This window comes from Homalodisca vitripennis, chromosome 3 (assembly GCF_021130785.1).
Source record: "Homalodisca vitripennis isolate AUS2020 chromosome 3, UT_GWSS_2.1, whole genome shotgun sequence".
In the NCBI taxonomy this organism is placed as follows: domain Eukaryota; kingdom Metazoa; phylum Arthropoda; class Insecta; order Hemiptera; family Cicadellidae; genus Homalodisca; species Homalodisca vitripennis.
In genome coordinates this window covers 117,797,182-117,817,078 of record NC_060209.1, presented here as the reverse complement: position 1 = coordinate 117,817,078, position 19,897 = coordinate 117,797,182, and the positions used below count along the sequence as shown (strand labels likewise).

The following is a 19,897-nucleotide window of genomic DNA, read 5'->3' as shown; positions in this document are numbered from 1 at the left end:
TCCATCTTATAAAAAGATTAATATAAATGCCGTCATAATCTTAAGTTTACAAAAACAGCAGTATGAAGTGTACAGTGCTCAGCATAGTAATAATTTCACTTTCCACCTCATTACTTCAGTTTTCAATGCAGAATCAATCAAAATAACAATTTGGTCAAAAGTGACTATTTAATATTATTTTTAAAATAATTTGAGTTTAAAAAATGGGTCAATGTGAAATAAAATGGCAATTACACAAGAAGTCAACTTTATACTATAGCCTTAAGTGGGGACAATGGATTAATAATACCCTTAATTTAACCATCCAACTGACCATTCAAGAAACTTCTATACTGGCAGGCACATTTTGGCAGATTTTGCTAGGGTTTTTTTTTAACTGATATAAAACGTACATGCTTTACGCAAATGTACACTTACTTATATATATGTATATACACACACACAGGGTGTAAATCAAGTCCTTATACGTCTGGATATATTCCAAACAAATTGAGATATCAATGAAAAAAACTTCACCATACCTATTTAAAATATTTGTTTGGACTTTAAGGATAAAAATATTAATTGAATAGACCTTTAATATTATATGTCACACGATAGGGGTTGTAATTTGAAAATTTAAAATGACCCCCTCTATTCCCCTTTTTAAAAGGGAAGGGAAATATTTTTATCCTTCAAAAAGTTGATAAAAGTATTTTAATAGATATGGTGAAGTTTTTACATCGATATCTCAAATCCGTTTGGAATATATCCAGGTGTATTAGGACTTAATTTACAACCCTGTGTATACAGTTTTTTGCTTAAGTATGTATAATTTGAATATTGAACTGGGAAAAGATATTAAAACTCATACAAAAAGTTAAACTTTTTAACAACTAGTGGTTTTCTGAAGTAAGTTTAGCACAAAGCCACATTAAGTTCCCTGGTCAAGTACCAAAAACTTTTTTCATGTATATTTCTACGAAATTACCAGAAAGAAAAACCAATCTGCCTGCATTGCTTTCGTTAGGCGATGTTTAGAAGAAACATCCCAGTAGAACCGCGGAGTCAAGTCAGATGTACATGTAATGTTGTTAATTTCTACAACATTTACTGCCACAACTAATAGCATACTGTAGTTATGGTAAGGAAGGGTGTATCACAAACATACTTTTATATTTATTTCAAATGTTTTTATGAAAAATTATTTTACTGATCTGAGTGCCCCTTTAAGCTTTTATCTATTAAATAAATTAATCACCTACAATAAAATAATACTCCAAGTAGTTTTATTAAAAATGACATTTCAATCATTAAAAAATAAACTATCTAAAATTAATGTTTTACATTAAAATAATTACTCTGTGACATGCAAAATAAAAAAATGGCAAATACTTTTTAAAAGTATAAACAACTATATAATCATAAATTAAAATAATAACATAATTACTAGAACTAGAATACTATATCTTTAATTTATTTTTTACTTTAATGTCCACCTTCATTTATGGCTGACTGTCATTTGAATAAAAATTTAAAGACAAAACCACTCTGACAAATGTTAACAATGTTATAAAAGTTTTAAATTAATCCTACTCTTATCCATGCAACCTCTGGCTTTTATAAATAAAAATACAAAATACAACTCTTATACACCACCACCCATTTGGGAATTAAGTTTTTAGGTAAATCATACTTTGAGTATAAAAGAATTACTTACTTATAATTTATTAATTACTATTAAAAACCCATCCACTTAAGCAAGACATAACCTCAAAAAACCATGCATAAGAACAAGCAACACAAACTGTTTGTCTCCAATCCAGGGCTGCCTTGCCTCTGAATCTGAAATATCCAACCATTTTTAATTTCTACTGTTGATAATTTTACAACCTGAATTTGCTGATAGTAAAATTATTTCTTTTTTAAGTCCTATATAATTTCTAAAGACTTTAAAACATGGATTTCAATTCACAATGCAACATATTTTCAGTAGTAAGTCACAAACACTACCCAATCACCATCAATACAATATATTTTGTTTATAAAAGTTTGTTGGAACAACTTCATTTTATGTAAAATGATGCCTTTGCATTAAACATTGTGTTAATCTGATACACAGATGTTTTCAATCTCTAAACACATGTCCACTATGAACTTCATTGACTACCTTTGCAAACATTCTAGCACATATCGGAATGATATCGATGAATCAAATTATGATTAAATTCTGATAAAATTTATTTTCATAATTTGTGTTACAGATTTGAAGGCCTGTGTTAATTTCAGAAACTAAAGAAAGGATCAGCTTAACTGGAATAGTCAAATGCAAATTAATAAGATACAGAAATAAAATAGAATAACACTAAACATAGTCATTACTACATATTCTATTATCAGTACATAGCGTAAACTAAAACAATTGTCTTCTTAATGTTCAGCACTTTAGTGCTTTTTTGTCTTTTAAATTTTCACACTAACAGTAAATTTTTAAAAGATAGAAGATTACAAATAGGTTTCATTCTACAAAATTGCAAGTAATGTATGATTATAACATTAGGAGTATTATCATGGTTATGTAAAGTTTATCTTCACATTACAAAATTAAAGAGTACACATCATTTTTGGTTTATTGTTGACCAATTACTTACGGTTCTAGGTTTTAAAAATGGATGTTATCACAAAATATTTATTAACAATATATTCATCACTGGAATATAATCTCTGAGCAACAACAAAACATAATTTTAGTAGTATATTAAATAATTTTTGAAAAAATTATACTACACTCCAATTATCACTAATTTTGTGTCATTATATATCTATAATGACAGAAAATTAACATTTTAACAGAACATTTTAATTTCAAACTGCAATAAATAAATATAGATAAATATAATATAATTCACTCATTTGTACATTCAAAAAAACAATAAAAATTATGTCATCTGCTTTTAACAAATAAGGTTACAAATATTTTAATTTTTGGGTCATTGTAAATAATATTTTCTTAATTTTCTTCAGATGTGTTAGTTTCTTGGAAGTAACATACAATTTTTAGAACAACGCATGTTTTAGAAGTAATGAATTTGTCTTGAAGCTTAATGACCAACACAAAAAAATCATACAAAATATAATACTGAAACTTTAACCATTTATCAGTAATGTATGCATCAAAATACAAACATAGAAATACTAAATGAAGTAAATGGGACATATGATGGAGGGACATATTTTTGTTATATCAACAAAACTGACAGTTTTTCTGAATTTGGGTCCAAATTAATTAGGTACCTAAATTCCACAAAACACACAATTTTAAATTTGCCATAATCTTGTAACAAATATGCATTAATATTCTTAATTTTTCAAACATAAAATTACTAATAAACTTGATTTTTTAACAATTATGTCATAATTATTGCTAATTAATTTCTAAATATGTGTGTGGCCCTTAAACTATCTCTAGCTTTCCTTTTTCGCATTTAAGTTACGATTTAAAAACATTCTATTCATGCTTTATATAAATTATAGCTAGGAAAATATAAACTGTCATACAACAAACTTATGCATAGTTGGAGTATAATAATAAAACATTTTATGTATTTAAAAATTTATGTTTTATGTTTTTTCTGTTCGGAAATAAAATATTACTGTAATATATTTGAAAACACAAATTTTAAAGTTAATATTATATAGTAATTAACTAAAGTGTATAAAATCATTTTTATTAATTGTTTCAATATTAAACAAAATCATAAAACTATGAATACTTTTGGAGTAGTGTTCACAGTTTTATATTGCACAAATAATAAATAAAAATAAAAATTCCTATACAATACTATATTATTGCACTTAAGAGTAATGCTGCATATATTCATACTTTATTAGTTCACTTGTAATGGGTCACCTTTATTGACATAATATTAAAGAAAAACTCTAAAGTGACTTAAAGATGATTTATAGCCAAAAGATTGATTACTAAATTGTTTAAGGTGATAGAGGAGAGATGTTGGACTCATATAGTTGTTTACATTAAGGCTCATTCATTAAACAACATATAAAGCAAATTATGTTTTACAATTTCATTTGTACATCAACATATTTCAATCTGTGAGCATGAATTGGTTTCCTTTTAAAAGAAATAAAAACATATATAACAGAAGAAAAGAGGTGTGCAAATAATGTACCATAAAAACACACCTAATTGTACGTCTTTGAATAATATAGTTTAAAGTAAAAATATTCTCATCAAATGTTGATAAAAATGATTTTTTTTTTACAGTAAACTTACTACAAACATAAAAATACGTAGAAATATGGTTTTAAGTTATATTTTGTTTAAGTTTTACACAAACTATTACTTATAGCTTAAATTCAGCAAAACAAATTTTCAATAAAATATACTTGACAGCTGGCTCTATTTGACTGCATAACATATCTTCCATAAATACCAGTAATGAAAATTTATAAATTTAAAGTGCAATTATACAAAAAAATAATTTTGAACTACAAGCAGTCTGTAATGGTCATTATTATGAATACAAGGAATTTATTTATTATGTTTAAATACTATAAAATATATAACTTTATTTAAAATATTAAAAGTTATATGTGTGTGTCATAAATAATTTAATTATATCGAATGAACACATTATTAAAATGTATACAATACATTGTAATGAGTATTAAGAAGATTCTGGCTGTCTGTGGGCCAACCGGGAAACAAACATGTTTTATAAGTTGGAATGGTTAACATAATCATTCATCCGAAAGTGATAAATAGTGAATGTTATGAGAAATGTTATAATATCTTAGTATTTCTTTATTTTCCATTCAAACCTTTGATCATTTGCACACCCCTTGTAATTAATTATGTTTATTAAAAACAGCCATAAAGAATTAACAAAAGATAGTAGATTCTTCTTTACATGAACCTAGTTCAGCGGTTTACGGCTTCTGCTGAGTTCTGAAGTGTATTTGAAACATCTCAGGAATTTCATTAAGGGATATATGAAATTTAAGAAATTAAAAACAAAAATTATCAACAAAGTCTTAAAGTTAGTTTTAAAAAATACATAAAAAAATATATAAAATTGAACTTACGTTGCTTATTTTTTTATTAAATTTAAAATGAAAAATTTTATAAAGCATTCATACGTAAACATTGACTTAAAGTATACTGTATTTAATCCACACACTAAATTGGTTAAAAAAATTTTAATTGATACATTTTAGACCATTAATAAACAAATAATCAAAACTCTTCGTACTAGTTAAAAATCAGGCGAGAATTATTGATACATCATAATCTTCACACCTAAACTAAATTGCATTTTATAGTAAAATAGTTTTGCATTATGTATCTTACAACAGCAATGCTCTTATTGTCTTAACTGTTATTAAAATTAAATTTGCAATCCTGATTCATATTCTGACTATACATTTATTAAATAAAAAAAATTAAAAATTAAAATACAATAAAAAAGTTAAGTGAGCATGATTATAATACATTGGCTCAGGGACCACATTTTATAAAAAACATAAAAAAGTATATCTAGTAAAAATTATTCTTTTATCAGGTTGCAAGTAAAGCCTTTTTACGCTGTACAACTATACAAAGATGTACAAATTACACAAAAAATATCACAAGCTTAGTAATACACTTCGATTTAAAATTACAAACCTTGGTCTTATTCATGTAAAAAATTAGGAATAATCATTAATTAATGTGTCAATATAAAGGTCTTGTGAATGAAAATTTGAACATGAAGGAGGGATAAAATAAAGTACTGTATAGTTCTTAAGACATCTTAATAGTAGAATATGTACAAGAGTGAAGCACTAAGAGTAGCTGTTTCGAACCGACTAGATATAGAGTATTTGTGGCTGCGCTTTGACATGAAGCTGCTTCCATATGTTCGTGGCAGTGACTGTGAAAAATGTATGTATGTACATCGAAACTATTTGTTGCCAATCTTTTAATATGACAGTTAGAATGTGCTCTTGGAAACAAATATATCAAGAGAAGAGATGAGTCCCAATTAAGTAGATCAAAGTATAAATGTAAATGTTTTTCATTACAAGTTGATAATAAACTGTTTTATTTGTTCTTTTTAAAATACTATGTCCAAGTCCAAATATAGTCAAAAGTGGAAATTCACACCATTACCCAGTGTTTTAAAATAAAACATACACTTTTAAAAATGTTTTGAGTAATCTCAACTTTAAAAATATTAATTTCAAGCTAGAAAAAATTTAGTTTACGCCTTAATGAGAAATTTAGTGTTGGTGTTTATAAAATACACATTAAAATGTATCTACTGTGTTTGCTCTATAGACATGTGGGAAACAGCCTCAATGTGACTAACGCCAAATGTGATGCTATGAGAGGAACTCTCGCTCCAAGTCAGTGATGGAAGGTCGCCTATTGCGTGAAGTCTCACGTTTGCGGGCCTGCAGAGGGTACCGTCACGTCCTGCGTCTGTCCATGCGTTGGTAGATCCAGCAGGTTGGTAGCAGTGATGGGAGAGAACCGCACACGAGACACGGAGTTGGAGGAACTCTCCTTGGCAGAGACGTAGCTGCTGTCCTCGCTGGTGAGGCTATCTGGTGGCGTGGGGTTGGTTGGTGTTCCTGCATTGATAACATATTCAATAATACTGGAAAATTAATATCACTAAAAGTAATTAGTTTATCTCTCAGCAATGAATAAACGATTCTTCAAAGTACACGTTATTTTATGTATTAACTATTTTATTATAGAATTTTAAAAGACTAAATTGATTATTCACATTTATAAAATTAAAATAAACTACCCTCTGTCTCTTCTAAATAGTGCAGTTATTTTTTATTTTTTAATTCCGATACTCAAATAACTCAGTTATCTTATCTGCACTAAATTAGGTGAAATATTGTTTGTCAATATTGTGTTTTCTAATTATCACTTGAGTTAGTGGACTGACCGAATAATAATTATAATTTAAAACTTATTACTATCTGAATAAATAATGTTTGTTCAGTATTACATGTTTTAATGATGGCAACATATTGAATAACACCTAAAATCAATTATTGTATTAGGGGTATGCAATAAACTCTGATCCATCCATTCATTGTTGGGTTATAGGTGGGTTTAGCATGTCCCTCTATGCATAAAATAATAATTATGATTAATAATGAATAATAGTTACCGGGACCAGAAGAGGAAGAAGATCCTCCAGTATTATTGCGGGGAGAGTAGTTGTAACGTTTCAAGCTGGAGCGCAGTCTGGTGCCACCAACTTCAAGTGTCATTGGTCGCTCTGAGCCTGTAGAGTCTATAGAGTTTTTGCCTGGAACCGGTCTTTCCTCCGGAACTCCTACTCCATCCACTGTAGGCTGTATAATACTGTTTGATACTCTCCTAGAACAAACCATTTTTTTTTTTTTTTTTTTTTTATGCCTTATTCTGTCCGCCCTCATGGGCCACTGGCCTGTGCGAAGGATTTTACCAAACAGAATAAGGAGGAGAGTCGATACAGTACAAGGTCGATGGTACTGATAAAAACTGCAACAGTCACAGACAGGATTCGAACCTGTGCTACCTCTAACTCAGACTCAAGTCCAACGTCAGACCACTCGGCCATCAGCACTCCCAATTATTATGATTAAATCATTATTTCATATCTCATTTAAATGTTTAAAGTCTGAGTTCATTTACTAGATATAAAAAATAAATAACTTTTAATGTGCATGAGTACAATTTTTTAAAGAAATGCATTCCAGATTGCCAGTACATTTAAAAACACAATTACATTTAAAAACAATTTAGAGAAAACTATGTAGAAGGAATCCTATTGAATATTAGAATAGAGGAAGAAGTATTAAAAAAAATCGTATTTTTGAGGCTTTTGGTAGAGACCAGATGACAGGATGGCTGACTTGAAGGAATATGAAAATGAAAATGCATTTATTAAAGAGATGGAGTTACGGGGATCAATCCCTCTCAACCACTCATCCTCTTATCAGATACAGGAAATTTACACAACTTGAATAAAAACAAGGTAAATTATTAATATTTCATTAGTTTAAATATATATTATCAAAATTGCTTTGTATTATGTAAATTTAAATAAAATTAACTTTAAATTAAGTTCAAAATAAGATTAAATTAAGGTTATAAAGTATAGGCAAATAGTAAAATAAATATAATGTGACACCTACCAGTGGTCTCGCCCTCTAGGCTAAACGTAGGGTTTAACACTGGAAGTGGCAGTCCCACCACAGCTAGAAGCGTTACTGACATTACTAGGGGTGCGCCTGTGTGTGTAGTGGCGCGTGCGTGTGCTCGCAGTTGTACTACTGCTGACACTGCTGCTGGGGTTGTCGTATGCATAGGCAGGGTATTCGTTGCTGGAAAACTCCGGAAATAGACGGTCTGCATAGTGGCCGCTGGGAGTGGAGTACCTCAGATGGAGGTTGGTAGTACTCGGAACGGTGTAAGTTAATGTTGTAATAGTCGGGAGCCAATCTCAACTCCAACATCCCACCCCCGGGTGCAGGAGGAGGGGGATAAGATACCTAGCCAACAGACAAATGACAAAATATTAGTAATTTTACACTATAACAAAGCAGACTGTCTATTCAGTGAAAATAGAAATAAAATTAATTGCCATTCACCAAAGTACTTGATCAGAATATTGAATTACTGGATTGTCAATTCTATGTATTAAGATGATTTATTTCTTCCTATACTTTCTGAAGTACAGCTTGTAGGAGCTCAGCTCTAGGAATGTTTACACGTTATATCTTGAGTTATGGCACTGTCAGAACTGTATACAGAGAGACATTCTACCCTATAAACTTCAGTAAGTTGAATAATCTACAATATTTCTGATGCTATAAAACTGATTTTGATGGTTTACCCCGATCAAGAATATACAAGCTTGTGTAAACTTAAAAAACTACTTTGAAAAGTATGTTTCCTTGCTTCTGTTCTGCTTCCAATATAAAGGGAAGAACAGAAAATCCTTGAAACTAGTTAATTCAACATTTCAAGTAATTATTTATAAAAATGTTTTAAAGCGTGATACTCTTGTTGTTTTTTATGGCCTGAAGTCTGGCAAAGAGTGGCTCATTGAGACGGTTTGTGTCCATCCCCCCGTTTTTCCTTAAAACACACTAAAAATTTCATATACAATCTACAGGGAGCCAACCAGTTTTCGAATACCTTATCTGCAAACATTCATAGCTTTGTTCATTAAGGTGGGTTTTGTGACAGAGTTGAAATAGTATTTCCAATGTGTTAGATAGTTTAAATTCATCACTTGTTCAACCTGTAGTAAAAATTATAAAGTAATTTTGTGTTTACAATCTAAATTATACAACTGATCAAGCACTGTATATTTAACATTTTCTGACATTTAAGTGTATTAATCAATCTAATCAATCAATCAATAATTCTTTATTCATTGGTTGTACAATACGGTACATCGAATAGTGTCATACATTACTTATATATACAAAGGTACTAAACATACTCAAGTTCCTCTATTGAATACAAACACTAAATCAATCAAATAGTTTTTTAGTTTTCTTTTAAATTTGTTAATATTATTTTCCATCTTTATGCTTTGAGGAATATTTTTTCAGAAATTCTTTTACCGATATACACAGATTTTTTTTTTTTTTTTTTTTTTTTTTTTTTTAATGAGATAATGATTCTATTTTCGATAAATATTTACAATTTTATTTTCGATAAATATTTACAATTTAATCATAAATTACTCAATTTGAAAATACTAAACCATCTTTAACCAGTTGCGATGGTTTAGCAATACATAAAAAAACATAACTTAGAGTCTACCTTTACAAAAATAAATAGTGCGACGAGCTCGTGCAAACATCTTAACCAAACACAGTATGTACACTACCTAAATCAATAAAACAACATACAAAAAAACAATAGTCAGAACATAATTAGACAAAAGCAAAGCTTCACTTCTAATAAAAAAATATGTGACATCATAAGTAACATAACAAAATGTCGTGGCTAAAGATATAATCAAATTGAAATTAACAAAGTTCCACAAAAGAAAATACTAATAACAATAATGATTGAACTGTAATATTGTACTAAGTATCTGTAAAAGAAACAAAAATAACAAAAAAATAGCATAATCTTACTCAAAATATTATTTCAAAACTTATTCACATTCAGCAAAATATACCAAATCAGACTATCTCAGAATATGTATCAGTATTGATGTGTCCTCAAAGTTAAAAAGCCATTGCTTTAATTTTATTTTTAAACCTAATTTTTTGATCTACACAATTTAATGTCTGCTGGTATTTCATTAAATAGTTTTGCACCTAAAAAAATAAAAGATCTTGTCATTAAGGATTTTTGAAACTTTTGGTTTTCTTAATAAATTGGCTGATTTACTACGTGTGTTATGATGATGCATTATAAGCTCGGTTTCATTATTGCCACTACGAATAAAGAATATTTGAAGAACCTTGAAGATATATAAATGTTGTAAAGGTAATATATTTAGTTGATTAAATAGATTAAAAGATGATTCTCTTTTATTTTTATGTAAAATAATCCTAATATAATGATTTCTGCACTGTTCTTACTTTTGTTATTAAATTCTTGAAAGTTCCTCCCCAACAATGAATGCCATATTGTAATTTTAGAGTTTTATGAGAGCGAAATAGAGTATCTTTAAAAGCCCTTGGTCATATTCCTCAAAAAATAAAATTTTCGAGATGCTCCCTTTTAATCCTCTTGTTAGCTCCTCAATGTGATCCTTCCAAGATAATTCCCTGTCCTATTATAACCCCCAAATTATTTTGAAGGATCCCACATTTTCTATGGCTAGACAATTACAATTTGGCTCACTTTGACAATTTAATGAATTGATACTTAAATTGGATCTCTTCAAATAAGGGCCTATTCATTTTAAAAATTTAAAACTTTTGTTTTTGAAAACATTGACACACATTTTATTTTCTAAACACCAACTATTTCAAGAAGGAGAGTGTTTCGTTTACACTGTTACATAATCTCTGGCTATCTATATTCCAAAACAAAAAAGCAACATCATCAGCGAACGCGGTTACCCTTCCTTCGAATTGGACTTCTAAAAGATCATTAATAAAAAATTAAAAACAAAGTAAGCTGATAAAACGGATCCTTGCGGTACACCTTTTTTTATAATTCCCGGTTTACTTAAGCATCCCCTACACTTGGACAATTTGTTCGCGTTCGGTCAAAAATTGCCTAAACCAGTTCAATGCATTTCCTCTAATTCCTATATTTTCCATTTTAGCCAGTAAACATGCATGATCAACCAAATCGAAGGCCTTACGAAAGTCTACAAAAAACAGCTGTACATTTGTTTTTTTCTGTTTATTTTTGTATAAACATTCTCCAAAAAACGCGGACAACGCATGCTCGTCCGTTACTTTTACCTTCCAAAAATCCATATTGATTTTTTACTGAAAAAATTAAAACCTGCTGAAAAAGTTTAATAACCTTGACTTCATTGCCTTCTCAAATATTTTAGAAAACACAGAAAGCAAACTTATTGGTCTAAGATTATCCAGTTTTAATTGCGTTAGATTTTTTAGGAAATCGGAACTACGGATACTTTTTTTCAGACAATTTTGGAAACACCCCTGTATGGAAACTACAATTTATTATATGTTCAAGCAGAAGAGCAAAAATATCCTTTACAACTTTTTACTAGATTGATAGTTTACATTATCAAAACCACTTAGAGCGTTTATTTTTCAAAATTACTGATGATAGTTTTTAATTCTTCGCGATCAAACAGGAGTTAAAAAGAGAATGAACGTTGCTGTGCACTTGGCACGTTCCCAGTGTTTATTAGTTGGCTAGTGCCGCTTGCCGTCGCTGTAGTTGCCGCCGCGCCACCTGTGTTGTCAACAATCAGCTGTTCGTGAACGTCAATTAAGTATTTGTTTATCGTGTCACAGATGGCTTGCGGTTCTTCAATAATCGATTCCGTCATTTAAAGTTAACCTCTCAATGTCAGTTTTCTTTTTACATCCAGTGATATTATTGATTATTTTCCATTGTTCAGCCGAATTTCCATTATATTTTAGTAAGTAAATTGTTGTAATACTCGTGTTTGGTATTGTCTATTAAACTTCTTAAATTAAGAGAAAATCTATTAAAGTAAGCTTTTTGAAATGCATGTCATAGGGCCTATTTGACATTATCCTGTATAACCTATTTCGTTTTTTAATTTTGTCTAGTATATATTTATTTATCCAAGGGCTTTTGGCTTTTGCTTTACTCTCTCTGCGTGATATAACTTTACTTTCTGTACCTACCTCTATTGCTTTATTAACAATACTGTAAAAATTTATCCATACACAGATTAACATCCTGTGAGTTAATTACCTCATCCCAATGTGAGCTTTCTAGATATCTTTTAACCGTTTTTGATATTTAAAAAATTTGATTTCATCGTGGGATCAAAGTCCTTTTTACGACGGTTATTACTAAAATTGACTGCTACTAAACAATGATCTGATATACCTAAATTACAAATTTCAATTTTAAAAGAGTTCAAATACCTAAACCTAATAAACACATGATCTATGCACGTTTCTGTATCTTTACCCATCCTAGTTGGCTGTTTAAACTAAACATGAAAGACCATAATTACTCATTAAGGTCAAGTAGTTTTTTGAATAACAATTATCTTTTAAAATGTCAATGTTACCATCGGCTTAAATACAATTAAATTACCTTCTAAGGCACTCAATATAACCTCTAATTTCCTCTAAAAAGTTTTTAATTGAGTAATCATGAAGTCTATTATAAAGAAACCAAAGTATATTTGATATTATTCAGCTTAAAATTCAAAATTACAGAGTCAGCATTTTTTCACAATCACTATGAATGCTATTACATATGATATTATCTGAAACATAAACCATCACTCCACCCGAAGCATAATTGTCATTACAAGTCGCATACAAATTATATCCATCTAAAATTATAGAGTCCTACTTCCTCTGACTTAATCCATATCTCACTGAAAATTATAAAGTCAAATTTTTTTATTACAACTATTAATTTGTGTTTGTAAAAAAGTTAAATTTATTTCTTATGGATCTAACATTTAAATGAACAAAAGTAAAACCTTCAAATACTAGTGTCTGGAAAAAACATTATCTAGAGTATAAGAGACTGGCCAAATGACTTCTTCCTCATCATCCAAATTCATTTGTTGTTAAACTATTACTGATTAATAAATGTGGCCTTAAATATTTTAAAATTCATTAGAAACATATTTTTAATTAAAAATAATACTGTAGAAATAAATACAAATACCTTAGGAAACATAAGTAGGTGAATAGAACTTATTTTATTTTACACAAGTCCTGTTCGCAGTCGATTCGGATACACCTTTGACCATCCTCGCTTCTCATAAATATCTTGCCGTCATTGCACCAGACAATACTTATAGTTAATTTCCTTTGCTTTCATCTTTGCCAGTCTGAGAAGGCTCTTGGTTTCCGGGGTCAGATGATCGTTCACGTAGACGATGTTGTTCGAGAACGCTGGGTTTATGTCTTTAGCACTTAACTTTTTGTTTTTCTTGTAGGCTGCAAATGCACGTATTCTTAAGCCTTCCGGTCCCTAAGCTGGACGATGAGTGGTGGTATGGCTCTAGGCTTGAATGTAGGCACTCGGGTGAGCAGCCATCACAAATCTTCTGCTTTCAGTTCCACACCCACAGTCCTCCCCACATCAACGGCAATTAGGACAGGGTCCTCGTTACTGGTTACAGGAACGCCCTGAATCTCAATATTTGATTTCCTCGAGTATTGCTCAATTTGTCTCATTCTCATCTTTAAACTATCCACTTCTTCTCTTAGCTCCTTATTACTAGCCCTAATTTTGTTGATTCTCGCTCTTGAAGCTCCTTATAGTTTTTCAGTCAGCTTTTTCATATTTTCATTTGCCTTGTCTATGGTATCTGAGAACATTTGCAAAGACTCATAAATTCTTCAAACTGCTTGCCATAGTTCTTGAGCTCAGCAACAATATCTTTCTTGAATTCATGTAAAATCTTTACTAACATCTCTTGTGTCAAAGCTTGAGATTTTCCACAGCCCTCACCAGCATCAACTTGGATTTTAGCTCTTACAATTACTACATACCCATTCCTTTTTTGATCCTCTAGTTTTTCAGTGCCTCTGATGTTACGCCAGCACATCGTAAATGGAACACACATTTGCATCCACCAGAACAGGTTATAGAAGCCTTGTCTATGGTATCTGAGAACATTTGCAAAGACTCCCTAAATTCTTCAAAACTGCTTGCCATAGTTCTTGAGCTCAGCAACAATATCTTTCTTGAATTCATGTAAAATCTTTACTAACATCTCTTGTGTCAAAGCTTGAGATTTTCCACAGCCCTCACCAGCATCAACTTGGATTTTAGTCTTACAATTACTACATACCCATTCCTTTTTTGATCCTCTAGTTTTCAGTTGCCTCTGATGTTACGCCAGCACATCGTAAATGGAACACACATTTGCCATCCACCAGAACAGGTTATAGAATCAGTGATCATCCCCCAAAATCATTTCTTACAGACGCTACACAAGCCCGGCATACTTGGTTTATCTTTAATTCACAATATTTTATTAGCTTTTACACGTATTTACTTAGATTGCACAATAACCTAACCTCTAACGCTGCGGAGCCGGCTTGAGACACGTCCGCACGGTACCAAGCACTGAGGCAGACTGTTTTTTTTTCATGTATATTTCAAGTCTATGATGATCACTGATGATTTCATTCTTATGGTGTGTGTTATTATTTGTGTACATTATTTTCTAAGTTAATTTGTTGGCCATGATTGAATTTAAAATATAGGATGGTTTCATATATATAAAGTCCAAAAACTGTTATTATTTTTAATTCTTTAAACCAATTTCTAAACAGATTCTGAGAATTTAAGCTTAAGTATACTTCTAATGGCTTGTTGCACCCTTAAAATGTCAGTTAGGTTTTTCTTAGTTGTGGCACCAAATATGGCTATGCCATAAGCAATGTGTGAATGTATATGAGCGTAATAAATCTGTTTTAGCACTTCAGTAGTACATAAACAAGACATTTGCCTAATTGCATATAAGCCAGAACTAATTTTACCAAGCACAAATTTAATGTGCTCATCCCAGCTCAAGTGACAATCAATGATCAATCCGAGAAATTTAATTTTTGATGCATTTTCAATCTCTGAATCGTCCTATAAGAATATCAAAGTCATAATCATTATTATTTTGTTTAGTTTTAAAGTTAATGAATTTAGTTTTCTCATAATTTAAATAAGTTTTTTGTTGTTAAAAAATTGTTGTAGATTAGCCAATTCGATTGCTGAGATGAATTCAACTTCTTCTTTCGAAATTCCAGAAACCTTTAGATTTGCATCATCTGCAAATAAAACACAACGTACTGTTTGCAGTATAAGATAGTTTGCTTTCAATATTCCTCAAATAAAATAAGAAAAGAAAGAAGGTCCAAGATTTGACCCTTGCGGGACTCCAATTACACTTTGCTCTAATTTAAATTTAAATCTTGTTTAAAGTTCTATTTGTCGACTTATGAGCTATTTCAACAAACTGTTTCCTACCCGTCAAATATGATTTGAACCAATTCAGTGCAATACCTCTAACTCCAATATCATATAATATTGATAATAAAAGATGGTGATCAACACTGTCAAAGGCCTTAGAGAGGTCCATAAAAATTTCAATAACAACTTCCCCCTTTGTCTATTTGAATTTATGACTGATTCTATAAAACTTACTGCTGCTGTGACGGTTGATTTATGTTTCCTAAATCCGTGTTGGGTGTCGTTGATTTGTTTTGTTCTATATAAGTCTTCAGTCTATTATATACTACTTTTTCATAAACTTTCGATATAGATGGTAACAAGGAAATAGGTCTATAGTTTGATTTAAGGAATGTATCATTTGCTTTAAATATCGGAATAATTTTAGCAATTTTGAGTAGATTAGGAAAGATTCCACTAACAAATGAAAGAATTTATAAAATGTACAAGAATTTTGCTTAGCTCTTCTTTAACTTCTTTTATAATTTTTAATGGCACTTCATCGTAACCACAAGTCAGTTTATTATCAAAAAGAGACAATAATTTCTTGGACCTCCTTTACATTTGTTGGAGTTAGACAAAAGAACTTACTGAACAAATTCTCAACATCTCTTACAACTCTTACATCTAAGTCATTAATATTTAAACTTGTTAATGGTTGGACATTTTCATTTTTTCTATTAGTCATATTTATAAAATAATCATTAAAAATGTTACAAACTATTTCTGGATTTTCTATGCATGAATTGTTCTCTTGAAGTACTATATTACAATTCTTATTTAGTCTACATCTTTTATTTCCTACTTCATAATTAATTATATTCCAAGTGGTTTTTACTACATTGGAAGCCTTACTGATTTTATCACTGAAAAATTCCCTTTTGGCTAGTAATAGTTTTTCCCTATAATTCTTGGTTTGTAATTTGACAAAACTAGATAGCTCTTCATCTTTGGTAGATCTTGCATATTTGCCAGTGTTTATGATTTCTTGTTTCTCCATCTTAAGTTAATTTTTTTAAATGGATTATTTTTTTATCTTAAACATTTTTATTGGAAAACACCACTTAAAATAATAAGTGAAAACTTGATTAAAGATATTATATTTATCACTGCATGGAGCTAAGGTAGCGAGAGATTTTTTCCCAAGTTTCATTTTTTTAGAAAATCTTTTAAATAATTTTATATTAAGTGCAGAGAAATCCCTGCGGTTTTCAATGTAATAAATCATTATGTCCATTACACTGTTTCAGATTTTTTATTTTTAAAATTTGCCCATCATGATCAGATAGCATTGTTACTTACACCACTAATTTCCAAACATTCCCTTTTAAAGTTTGTAGAAATGTTGTCAATTGCTGAAATCGAGCCCTGGAATACTCTCGTTGGAAAGTTAATTAGACAATGCATATTGTAACTCTTCAAAATGTTTTTGGAAAACTGACTGATGTCCTGTTTTTGTTTAACATGTTTTTATATTTAAATCACCTGCTAAGATTATATTTGAGGAGAGCTTTAGAACACATCCTATCAAAAACACTTAATCTATCTAAAAAATTTGTTTTACATCTGCATTAGGGGATCGGTAAAGACTCACAACAAAATAAATTTTACATTATTTACAATGAACATTGTTGCACAACACTCAAATATCCTATCGTCACACAATTTTTCAATATCGGGCATCACAACCTGTCTCCAATTCATCTGTTTCCTCAGCCAAAATCATTACTCCCCCTTTAGATGTGCTTTCACGTGAGTAATAACTAGTGACTAAAAATTTATTTATATTAATCCTTTCTATTTGATTCATTTTTGTGTTATGTTTGGATAAAACTACTATATGAGGTTTTTAATTCATCAAGGATAATTTCCAAGTGAGATAATCTAGACTTGAGATTTTCCATATTCTGATGAAAAAATTTGGACTGATCCATTCAATTCAGATTTCATTAAGTAATTACTGGGGACTTGGCTCGGCTCCAGTTTAAAGCAAAAATCAGGCTGAGATGCAAAATTTGTAGACTTTGACACATTCATTCCATCACTATCGCCACTTGACACGAAGCTGACAGCCGGCAGTGGAGGATAAGCATTCATGTCCAGTAGAGAGCCTGCAGAAACCGGTGGATTGGGAAATGGCTGCAGTGGGCGGGCTAGGGGCTGTGTGACTCTCAGGGTGGCTGGTGGAATGCCTGTATGATGTCGATGGTGTTGATGGTTCCACGGTGATACTTGTTCTTTGAGGTACCTTTGGTTGTTGATCGACTGCTTTTCTCTTCTTTTGCAAAATGTGGAATAGTGCATTTATCCCATACAATTTACCTCAATCTGATTCAGAAATTTGGTAGGTCTGAGATTAACTTTCTCACATAGGGATGCTGTTTTAGCAATGACTTTACTAAGGATGAAAGAAAGTCCCTTTCCTGTTAAGATGAATACCGTCCTTTGCCAGACATGAATTGTCCAAGTAATTTCCCACGTTGAGGTAGATAACACCAAGTTCTTTGCATAGCCATCTTATATTTTGGTTTGTTCTGATATAGTATTCCAGGTGATACATCTCTTCTTGCTATTAATGCTGTTGGTAACCCAAACAAGCATCTGAAATGACTTTTTTGGCAGTTAAAATTTGTATTATATAGAGCTCCGCATGACATCTTCCGGGCAGTAGGTATTACTAAGGTCATTTGTACCAGCATGAATGAAGACTGTATGGGGGTTTTTCAGTACTTTTGCTCATAGATAACAATTTTTTTGTCAATCTGTGTGGCTAGTTGCTCCTCTATAACAATGCATTTTTCCATTTGGTATAGAGACATGTTTTATAATTGAGTCTCCAATGACAAGAAAACTTGTCTTTTTTTCATCTCTTAGATTGGAGTTCTTCTATGTGTACTTCGTAAGAGTTCCTGACCTTGGTGCAAGTGACTTGAGATCCTTACTTAGTTTTCTTGACACCAGGGTGCTCTGCTCCTTGTGGTGATTCTCTTCTGTACCATCAGCAAGACTCTCAAATGCATTTTTTAGAATAAATAGACTTTTCTGTAAGATGATTGTTTGCTTTTTTACTCCTCTTGGCTGAAGCTGTCTCCCATTGATTGTCATTCAAGTTTTTATGGTGACCTATCGTAGAGTCTGTCAAACTGAATTGGGTTGGCTTATTGGGAATTGAGACCTTGACTACTCCTTCCTGTCCTATATTTTCTTTCTGTTCACTCACAGGCTTCTTCACAGAATTGATCATTTGAGAAGTTAGATTTCTTAAGGTGCTATAGCAATGTTTATTATTGAACAACATCATGGCTAGTTGAGCTCTCTTGGTCCATATGTCCAATTCACTAAAATCCGGAAGGTAAACTTTCTGATTTTTACTTTTTACAATCTGAGCCAACAATAGCTCAATGATCATTATCATATATAAACCACAGTCGACACAGTTGTTTTGTTGTGGAGTTTTACATATTTCTATTTTTGGCTCTCCTTCTGAACATATATATTTATAGATCTTTTTGACTATTTTTTTCTGCCGCAGTTAGGTTGTATTTTCCCATAGAGTCATAATAACAGAACTTTTCCTTAGATTTGTCAAATAGTAACAAACTCCAATGTGACCTTGCCCATCATTTTGTCATTCCCATTTGTACATATGAATCCTCAAATATTTCTTCAGCATCGTTAACAGGAATAAAAAATGTAGGAACTTTCTGCTAATTCAAGAGGCTGTAGATACTGATAACATCTTGAAAACATCTTAACTGCTTGACTTATTACTGGTTTCATTAACAATACTGAATGTTCTTTATCAATAACAGATTCAAGCAAATCAAAGTACACTTGGATGGCATCATCCATGAGCCAACTACCTTCCAAAACAGACAAACACAGTGAAATCCCATTATCTTGTGTTGGTACCACATTCAACACTACTTATAATTGAGTGCAAGGGCTTCTTTACAATGGCATTATTTACTGGGGTCTGAGGAAAGGGGCTGCTGGTAGCAGTTGGTAGCTTGTGATGTTTTTGCTACACTTGAAATACCACGAGCAATTTCTTCCCACTAAATCATCACCTGAGTAATTAATTGTTTTTTCTGAGGTTGTGCTTTCATAGCATTTTAATTCAGTTGAAGGAGAAAAATGCATTACTTAATAATGCATTATTAGCTACAGCTTGTTTTGAAGTCTTTTTAGTTACATTTTCTTTTTCAGCTTGCTTCAGTGCCGTTTTAAAAGTTTCGTTCTTGGATTTGTTCAATGAAAACCTATCCTTGT

At 30.9% G+C, this 19,897-nt stretch overlaps 1 protein-coding gene across 1 annotated transcript; it reads right to left on the bottom strand.

Annotated features, from left to right (window-relative positions):
- Positions 1–6,449: 6,449 nt before the first annotated feature.
- LOC124358329 lies at positions 6,450–8,421 on the bottom strand. Its single transcript, XM_046810628.1, has 4 exons — positions 8,185–8,421; positions 7,371–7,384; positions 7,173–7,196; positions 6,450–6,615 (listed from the first exon to the last, which is right to left on the bottom strand). Exons 1-4 carry the CDS (start codon positions 8,402–8,404, stop codon positions 6,451–6,453), a joined length of 423 nt encoding a protein of 140 aa, XP_046666584.1. The 5' UTR covers positions 8,405–8,421; the 3' UTR covers position 6,450.
- Positions 8,422–19,897: the final 11,476 nt, after the last annotated feature.

Excerpts from the sequence above, each read along its gene's own strand:
- LOC124358329 (XM_046810628.1), bottom strand. The coding sequence starts at position 8,404 with ATGCAGACCGTCTATTTCCGGAGTTTTCCAGCAACGAATACCCTGCCT. Across the intron at positions 6,616-7,172 it reads TTCTTCCTCTTCTGGTCCCG|GAACACCAACCAACCCCACG; the intron begins GTAACTATTATT and ends TTATCAATGCAG.